The sequence below is a fragment of the Lactuca saligna genome, chromosome 4 (genome assembly GCF_052625555.1).
Source record: "Lactuca saligna cultivar CGN05327 chromosome 4, ASM5262555v1, whole genome shotgun sequence".
Classification (NCBI taxonomy): Eukaryota; Viridiplantae; Streptophyta; class Magnoliopsida; order Asterales; family Asteraceae; genus Lactuca; species Lactuca saligna.
The window spans coordinates 13,531,913-13,541,870 of record NC_136420.1 but is presented as its reverse complement, the minus strand read 5'-3'; the positions used below and the strand labels follow the sequence as shown (position 1 = coordinate 13,541,870).

At 35.9% G+C, this 9,958-nt stretch overlaps 2 protein-coding genes across 2 annotated transcripts; one reads left to right on the top strand and one right to left on the bottom strand.

Annotated features, from left to right (window-relative positions):
* The first annotated feature begins 5,534 nt into the window (after positions 1-5,534).
* LOC145041260 (1-aminocyclopropane-1-carboxylate oxidase homolog 1-like) lies at positions 5,535-7,139 on the top strand. The gene is made up of 3 exons (XM_078989266.1): positions 5,535-6,212; positions 6,280-6,657; positions 6,747-7,139. The coding sequence occupies exons 1-3, from the start codon at positions 5,763-5,765 to the stop codon at positions 7,008-7,010; spliced, it is 1,092 nt and encodes a 363-aa protein (XP_078845392.1). The 5' UTR covers positions 5,535-5,762; the 3' UTR covers positions 7,011-7,139.
* Positions 6,710-8,651, bottom strand: LOC145041261 (zinc finger protein VAR3, chloroplastic-like). The gene is made up of 5 exons (XM_078989267.1): positions 8,189-8,651; positions 7,937-8,054; positions 7,525-7,874; positions 7,334-7,432; positions 6,710-7,228 (listed from the first exon to the last, which is right to left on the bottom strand). The coding sequence occupies exons 1-5, from the start codon at positions 8,587-8,589 to the stop codon at positions 7,153-7,155; spliced, it is 1,044 nt and encodes a 347-aa protein (XP_078845393.1). The 5' UTR covers positions 8,590-8,651; the 3' UTR covers positions 6,710-7,152.
* Positions 8,652-9,958: the final 1,307 nt, after the last annotated feature.

Genomic DNA, 9,958 nt, shown 5'->3' with positions numbered 1-9,958 from the left:
GATATGTCACCTTGCTCACCCGGGTCGTGATCCTGAATGGGCGTATGAAGTGAGGCCCCAGCTTGCCCCTCTTCCGAAACCTGATAATTCCATTCCATGGCGACACCTTCAGCAACACAAAACCCCCCACTTGAAATTCAAGATCTGATCGCCGTCAGTCAGCATAACTTTTCTGACGGCTCTGCGCGACCCGTAACCGGTTGCGCACCTTGTGAATCAGCCTGGTAGTCTTGAGCACTACTTTAGTGCTCCCCACGACCCGGTGCCCAACCTCGTCCCAACAAACCGGGGTCCTGCACCTCCGACCATATAACATCTCGAATGGAACTCGTTCGATACTGGCATGATAATTATTACTGTATGAAAACTTTGCCAGTGGGAGGTACGTGTCCCAACTACCTCCAAAATCCAACACACTTGCTTGAAGCATGTCCTCTAGTTTCTGGATCGTCCTCTCGCTCTGGACATCAGTTTGGGGGTAACCTCCTCCCACCACTCTCGCGCTCGATCCCTCAGCATATAGGACGCGAATCCCTCCTTTTTCGCATCAGGGCAAAAGCTCGTGCGCTGAGCATGCTCCATGTCAACGATCCAGTGGCGACTAGCGAGGGTCCTTAACCACAAAGAACTCAGGCGCACCACATGCCTTGAACTCCCAAAATAAGGGAGTTTGAGTCCCAATCTGACCCGCAACGATCTCGGCTCGAAAAGACCTGATCCACTCCTCCATAATCTTCATGATCCACTCTTTAACGATACTGAAAATCATTGGGGTAGCGTCAAGGATATCGCGAGTAACCTCAGTTGCAATAAGCTAGTGCAGGCTCTCATCAATCGGCTTTGCACCAGAGCCTGAACCTGATCCAGAACCTGAACCTCCTCGAGTAGCCATCACCATCCTCAATTGAAAATACAACATAGAAAACAATTGATAAGGAGATTCGAAGGGATTCCTCCCCACCAGACTCCCTAGAGCTTCCAGGTCTGTCCGTGTCTCGGGTATAGGTAATGTGCTTTCAGTAGTACAAACCCAATACTACCTTCCACGCCTACCTATACCTTCCTCAAGGCCATACCTGATACCTCTAATTCACCCAACCATAGATAAAACACAATCTACAAAACACAACACATACGCAAATCCTAGACTCTTCTAGGATTTCTCAATCCACACAGAACAAGAAACCTCAATCAATACCGTAGGTTGCCCTATGCATGCAAGTTGTACATAAATAGAATCACATAGACTGTGAAATAAAGCTTCTACCCTAAGATCACAACCAAACAAGGAACAAGAAATGAGGTAGAATCTATCATTCTAGCGCTATGCAATCCTAAACATATACAACTTAGAAAGCATACTCCTAGCAAATAACAGAGTTGACATCGATTCCAAAAAATATATTCATAGCATGGTTAAATTTTAGGAAACACTTACTTGAACTCGACTGATTTCGCGCATTACACTCTCTCTTTTTACTTAAGAAAACCGTTTTCAAAAAAACTTGACTTTTGTTTCTTTTGAAAAGATTTACCATTTCCTCAATTTAAGTTCTGACACACCCGAGAGTGTGCCTGAATCCCTCAAACTAAGGCTCTGATACCAACTTGTAATACCCAAAAAATCCAAATAAAATTTTTCATTTTTAAATCAAGGTTTACATCTATAAGTTTGATACCAAAACTCCAATACATAATCCTCATCAGACAAAAATATTAGAGTGTTAATATCAGTGAATGCGGAAAGTAGTGGAGAGTGAATGCTAAGCCATCAAGTCGGGCCCTTCCTTTTGGAACCGGACACACCTGAAATCACAATACAAACTTTAAACTAATGCTTAGTGAGTTTTCCCAAAGTAACACATACCAATCATACAAATGGGTCCATCCATGGGGTTCATCCTAACCCAAAAAAAGTATGGGCCCCACCCTAGGGTATATTTCAACCCACTCATATCATTATGGGCCCTGCCCTGGGGTATATTTCAACCCGTTATGTCATACCGAGCCCCGTCCTTGGATATATTTCAACCCAATCACAACATGTAACATATAACAACTAGCATATTACATAAATGGATATTGGGCTAGCCTTGGTGCCTTAGACCAGAAGTTATAGTGAGAAGACTCACCTCAGACTACTGATAAAAATATACTGCTCGGCTACGGGTCCGAAAATCTCACACTCTAAAAGCTCTCCAGGATAATCTAGATGCAGGATCTACAAGATCTCCCACGTTCAAGACTTGCTCACCATTTCCTTCTCCTTGCTAACACACTAAAAAGAGGTTACTTTAGGCACCTTTAAGCTCAAGAATCACTTTTAATGGAACTAGGGTTTTAGGGACGTTTGAAAGAAATGGAGGTTGCTAAGGAAGAGTGTCCAAGGTCATAAATGAGCTTAAATAGTGCTCAAGTTTGAGAATTAGGGTTTTAGCCTCTGGCCTTGTACGCGGGGCGTACGAACCTCAGCTACCCGATGCGTCCATTTGTGTACGCTAAGCGTACATACATGTACGCCCAACGTACAAAGGGTCCAACTTTGCAACTTAAAATTCATCAAGGGCTTAAAATGAAATACTTGGATTTTGGATGTTACAATCGATTTAATAAAAAATCTTTGCTCTCAGTTCACTCAAAAGCTACCAAGACCTTCGGTAATTGTGATGGAGAAAACAAAATCACGACCGAACCTTTTTCAACACACACATCTATTGATTCAGTGATTTATGGAAAAACAATTCATATATGAACCCAACCCAACACATCCCGCAATTGACCAAATTAGAAGATAAAATCATGTCTAAACTAACACCAACAAATCATATAGGAACCCATACCAACAAATCTAGTAATTAATGGGAATGTTTTCATGGATGAAAACAAAGGGGGAGAAGATTAAACCTATGGATAGATATGGGAGATGATGGCTACACAAAATCAGTGGCAAAATAAACAATTGATCAAATTAGAAATCAATCCACAAAAGAATCTCGAATTCGTCACCCCCTCCCCCCCCCTACTCCACCCCGCTTCATCTCCCTCGTCTCACCCTTATCCCTTACAATTGACCACTATAACCCACCTCCTCCGCTAAACCAACCCCAACAACCACCGTCACCACCTTCTGCTATGGAAACCTCTACCAACTTTCAGTTTTGGGGTTTATTGAAGAGATTCAGGGCTTGATTCAGTTTTGGACCTTCTCAGCTCGTTTCTTGGATGTCGATTTTGTCGAGAATGAAAGATGGGGAAACACAACTTATTTAGTTTGCTCCAGTAGGAAAAAGGCAACGACACCATCGTTGAACACACCAAAGCTTATTTGATGGTGATAGGGTTTCGATTTTGACAAAAAGATTATCAGAATAGAGGTTGTCAGATGGTATCGACTATGAGAATGATGAAGGTGGACGCTGATTTATGGTAGCTCGAAGGAGGAACATAGCTGGAAAAAAGAACTATGGTGAGTAGCTAATGGTGGGTTTTGAAGAAGATGATGTATCTTCTTGGTATTAAAACGAGAGAGAGAGAGAGAGAGAGAGAGAGGTGAGCACTCATATTTTTGAATTATTAAAATGAATAAATAATTATTAAACTTTAAAAAAATAAATTTAAAAGTAGAAAATAAATACCCAATGGTATTAAAGTTATTTAAGTTTACTAAGGAATCAAATTCGCAATGAAACTACTTCAAAAAGACCACAAAACCAAAAAAATCGAAATTTGAACTAAACCTCGAAATATATATATATATATATATATATATATATATAGGGTTCAATTGAGAAAAAAAACATTGAGAATGGGGGAATCATTCTCAGCTAATCATTTATTTTTACCGCAAAAACCTCAACGTACCGGCGGAAATGGGAAACGAATGCACATATGTTTTCCAACATAACATATTTCCTTAAACTATGCTAATCATTACCTTAATATATACAAAAACGTAGTTTTTTCGTTTTTTTTTTTAAATTTTTATAAGCTGTTTTTATCAAAAAATGATTTTAAATATACCAAAATTCATGATTTTTTATTCTCTACAAATAGACATCCATATTGATATAGTTTTAACATAAAATAAAAAATTAATTTTTTTTATATTTTCAGCTATCGTTATTCATAAATGAATAACAATGCATTAGCTTTTATTACAATACATTCGTTATTCACTTATGAATAAAAAGTATGATTTTTTTTTTTTTTTTTTTTTTTTTTTTTTTATAATTGAAGTATCATTCATATATGAATATAGCATATAATAAACATAGTATATTCATATTTTAATATCGGACGATGAATTCACTTGTGAATATTAACATAGTATATTCACTTGTGAATATTAGATGGTATATTCACTTGTGAATATTAGATGGTATATTCACTTATTAGTATTAAATTATATTTCATATATGAATATTACATAGTATTACATGGTATATCACATGTGAATATTACAGAGTATACTCACTTGTGAATATTATATGATATATTCACTTATGAATATTACACAGTATATTCACATATGAATATTACAAGGTATATTTACTTATGAATATTGAAAGTATTTTGACAAATATATATAATTTTTATATGTTATTCACATATAAATAACATACATACTTGCATATTTGTTTTGTGTTTTTAATAATCATATACTGATTCAGGTGAGAAAACATATGCATATGTGAATATAACGTGATAATTTAGTTTATGCATTGCATCAAACAGTTGGAGTGCAAACAAGTTAACTATATTAAAAATGTTAAAAACATCAAGTTATCAGTTCCAAATCATCATATACTTCCGATTTCGACTTCAGATGCGACATCCTATCTCTGGTCGATTTCTCAATTTGATTTTGATTTCCGAAAATCCGATTGAGAACCTGTAATTACCGATTCTAAGTCCCTCAATGTCGACTGTGACTGCGAGTCCAGAACTCGGATTCCAATTTCATGAACAGCGAAGAAATTCCGGTTTAGTTGAAGAAATCTGGATGATTATTGAAGGTTGGAGAATTTTTTTTGATGATGAACGAATAGTTATCGAATTCTCTATAGTTACGTATTTAAGATTGAAGGTTATTACGATATTTACAAGTTTGCCACCGTGTTCTTTATGTTTAGATTAAATGAGTGGTTGAGAATGATTCCACATTCTCAACTTTTTTTATTTTTTCAATTGAACCCACCTATATATATATATATATATATATATATATATATATATATATATATATATATATATATATATATATATATATATATATATATATGGACTATTTTTGCAATCATTCTCAACTTTTTTTATTTTTTCAATTGAACCCACCTCTATATATATATATATATATATATATATATATATATATATATATATATATATATATATATATATATATATATATATATATATATATATATGGACTATTTTTGCAATTTTGTGGTTAGTAAAACCCAAAAAAAAAAAGTTTTTCATCAAACCACGCCTCCGATATTATGTTTTGGGGGTTCGGTTCCCTTCCTACTCCATTCCACTTATCCTTGTAGTATCATAAGATTTTAAAATAAAAGGTAATCTTGACCACCATAATTTGGATAAAGGAAAAATCTTTTTCCTATCAAACTACAAAATGCCAAATTGTCAATACATACGCTTGTAAAACCAAACTTCATCATACCAGTAGCGTCTTCAACCTTAATACCACAAAGTCCATCGCCATCTCCGTCGAATCACCACCCTTCCATATCATCGCATCCATGGCGCCAGTTACTAGTGAACACGGCTACGATCGTCTATCAGAAGTGAAAAAATTCGACGAATCAAAAATCGGCGTAAAGGGATTAGTAGATTCCGGCGTCACCACCATCCCCAGCTTCTTCCACCAACCACCGGAGAATCTCCCTGGTCCAAAACCTAAAAACCGACCGAAATTAACCGTGCCTGTCATCGACTTATCTGCAGAAAGATCAACCGTTGTTGAAGAAATTCGACGATCAGCTTCCACACTAGGGTTTTTCCAGATCGTCAATCATAGCATTCCAACAACACTAATCGATTCTGTTCTTAATGGTCTGAAGAGTTTCTTTGAGCAACCGACGGAGTATAAGATGCAATTCTATCACAGAGAAGCAGGGAAAGGAGCAGCTTATTCTACAAATTTTGACTTGTACCAGTCAAAAGCTGCGAGCTGGAGAGACACGCTTCAGGTTAGATCCAAGCGATTCTTACAGTAATCAACTTGATTCTATTTCTATAACGCTTATGATTATTCAGGTGAGGATGGCGCCCGTAGAACCGGATTGGGATGCGGTGCCGGACATGTGTAGGGAGGCACTGAAAGAGTGGGACAAGGCGGCGGTGGGGTTAGCAGAAGAATTGATGTCGATTTTATGCCAAGGATTGGGAGTAAAGAGCGACAGGTTAAAGGAATTATCATTTTTGGAAGCAAGGGTAAATGCGTCCCATTATTATCCCCGGTGCCCACAGCCAGATCTCACGGTGGGGCTCACCGCCCACACCGATCCCGGCGCACTAACCGTCCTGGTGCAGAACGAGGTCGGTGGGTTGTTGCAGGTCAAGTGTGGTGACGATTGGGCTGACGTCGAGGCAGTTCCCGGCGCCGTTGTTATCAACATCGGCGATCTGCTTCAGGTACGTTTGTTTTATAAATAAATTAATCGAAACACATGATCGGAATCGTATATAAAAAAAAAAAAAAATTGTATTAATTCATGTCATAGATGATGTCTAATGATGAATACAAAAGCGTGGAACATCGAGTATTGGCAAACCCTGTTGAAGGTGCACGTGTCTCTCTTGCCGTGTTTTTCAATCCAAGCAACCGAGAGGGCACGTATGGGCCGTTCCCGGAGGTGATATCAGCCGAGAAACCGGCGGTTTACAAGGACTTTACATATGCAGATTACATCGGAAGATTTTTCAGGAAGGAGCTTGACGGAAAGACGTTGACCAATTTCTACAGAATCGATAACAAAACAGGCTGATTTAATAGTAAAATAAGGATTGTTGCATTCGTATATCATTATTTACATATTGTATACAATAGAACAAAACACAGTGATACATTTATGTATACTTGTTGTGATATGAAAAATTACTTTCATCTTTTGATCGATCCAAATCCAACTATCTGAATGCTTTTGGGCGTTTATGATCACATTTCAAGCATGCCGTGTTTCTCCTGAAGTTTATGTAGTTGCATCTGCAAAACGAATGTGAGAACCAAAAGTTTGTTTTAAACATGGGGGAAATATTTATCATCTTTGTTGGCATAAAGATCTATGTGATCATTTAGGGAAGAACTCACGAGTCGCACTCCCATTCCCCTGGATTGAGTTGTCTCTTTGGTGGGTTTGTATGGCAATGCAAACATCTTGTGTTCTTGGCAAAATTTAGAAATTTGCATCTGTTTGTCGAATAACATCAGCTTAAAAACAAAAATTAGAAATCAAGATTTACCTCTAAATCAAATACTAAGAATTACAAAAGTTGGTATACCTTTTACATAGCCAATCTCCCCTTTTCAGCTCAACCTGATCCGGATTGTCTCCTGATGTTTCAAGTCTTTCATGGAGTTGACAACTATTTTTTGTATTTCTGTGAACACGTTTTGAAGGATCAAAATCAAGTTTTTCCTTGCTATACTTCACCATATCTCTGATTAAACTTCTGATTGCTTCCTCGAACCTTTTGTTCATAAAAGGTTCATTATCTGGTGAATCATAGAGATGATGAAGGCCATAGGTGAGTACAAAACGCATCACATCAACAGTCCGACCACCTTCATCTTCACGTGGCTTCACATATGCTCTCTCACAGTTTCCCCTCAAAATGCAACTGCTGCAAACCTGTTAAATCGTTTGTTATTTTTTGTATATTTTGTTAAATATAAACAAAGATTCTCACGTACATTTCCTTCGTCGATACCCATGTGTGCCCTTAGCCGTTTGCTAGAGTTCACAACTTTCCGATCTATGCTGGGGCAGCCAGCTCCGGCAACCACGTGTATGTCCCCTTTCGTGAAGTAACTGAATCACAAAGGCGTGATAAGTGGATAAGTAAGAGGTGGAGAAGTTTCACAGAGGATTATTGTCAAACAGGTGGTGTGCTTCAGCTCAGAAGCATCGTAAATTAAAAACAAATGAAGAACAATGTTATATACCTCATGAGATCAGGCCGATCACGAGCAAAGTTAAGGCAAGCGGTTCGAATTTGATTACAACCCTTCCCATGGATCAACTCTCCACTTCGAAATGGATTCACGACGACATCGAAGTATCCGTTTTTCATCAACTTCTCCATCAACCCAACCCATTCCGGCCAGTGATGTGAAATCACAATACTCGAGGTTTCAGTGTCAACTGGTTCTGCGGTTTTCGGTGTATCTTGTGTTGGTTTTTTAATGGGGTTTGATGACGGGAGGTCTGCACATTCATCCAATATGAAATCTATGGCCGGAATGATGATTTGGGTTTTCTTGCGGTTTTGGAAATGAGAAATTGGAATCATTGATTTGGGGTTTCTGGGTGATGATTTTAGGGTTTGACAGAGATACTTAAGCATCTTTTAGTCTTTTACAAGCGATTGATCAAAGTTCTGTTTGGCGGGAAAATTAGGTCATTTATTCATTGGTATTGGGCGAAATCAAGAACAGAAGTAGTTCATTTTCAAACAAATAAATAAAAAAACTTCAATAAAAATTCCTACCTATTGATTTCATAATCGATTTAGTTTTTATATATATATTTTTTTATTCAAGTATGTGCCAAAAACCGATAATCGTATTCAATTTAACTCCTTGACCCGGTCAACAGGTCATCCAACTTTCAAAAATTACATTTTTATCCCATATTTCAAAATTTATTACAAATTTGGTTCAAAATTTACACTTTTAGCCTAGATTTTAATTTTTTTTCACAAATTTGGTCTACAATATACCCTTTTGTCCCAGATTTTAGAATTTTGTTATGAATTCATCCTAAATTTAATTATTTTTACAACTTTTTTTCTTCAAAAAAATTTGAATGTTTTTTCTTTATGAATTCGAATGTTTTGGGTTTGGAAGCATAGTAATTAATAAAAAAAATTGTAATCTTTTTAGTTATATTTAACATTAAAAATAGATGTTCAGTACTTTCAAACTTATACCAATGAGTTTTATTAATATTTTCTTTTTTAACTTGTTTAATATGTTAAACAATATATATTTTTTGTTCTATGTTCAGCATAAAAACATATGATAAATAAAGAAAAAGTTAAATGCAAGAAATAATTGTGTGCTTAATTTCATTGATTTTTATTATAGCATTGTATTTTGAACAACCTACCTAACCATAAACTAAATACAATTTTTTTTAAAGTACAACGAAGATATTAAAGCACAACATCATTAGGTAGACTTTTTAAAGTATGTTATCTTAGTTAATAGCTCAATAAATAAAATTTGGTCATATTTATAAACGTTTCATAGTTTATCAATAGTGTCGCTATGTTTACAAATGACAGAGTTTTATGTATTGTTGACATGGTACATTTTGACGGTTTCTAGAACATTTCCAATAACATAAGATATTAAGTATGTTTTTTTTTTCTGTAAAAACAATGTTTTTTGTGTGTTATAGTGATGAAATTACATTGTTATACTGCTACATTGATATAAATGGCTTATTATCAACAACAATGTGCTTATTAGTCTTTTTAGGCTCTTAAACTTAATAGTATATTTCAAAAAAAATGATACTTAAAGTTGTTTTTCACTAATTTAAATCGTTTTATTGTGTGAAAATAATGTTTATTTGTGTGATAACAATGCCACAACATAAATGACCTATTGTTAGCACTATGTAACTGTTGTTTTAATGTAAATTATTATATTTTCTACCTAAATTCATAGTACACTTCAAAAATAATAGAAGATAAAGACGAGTACATT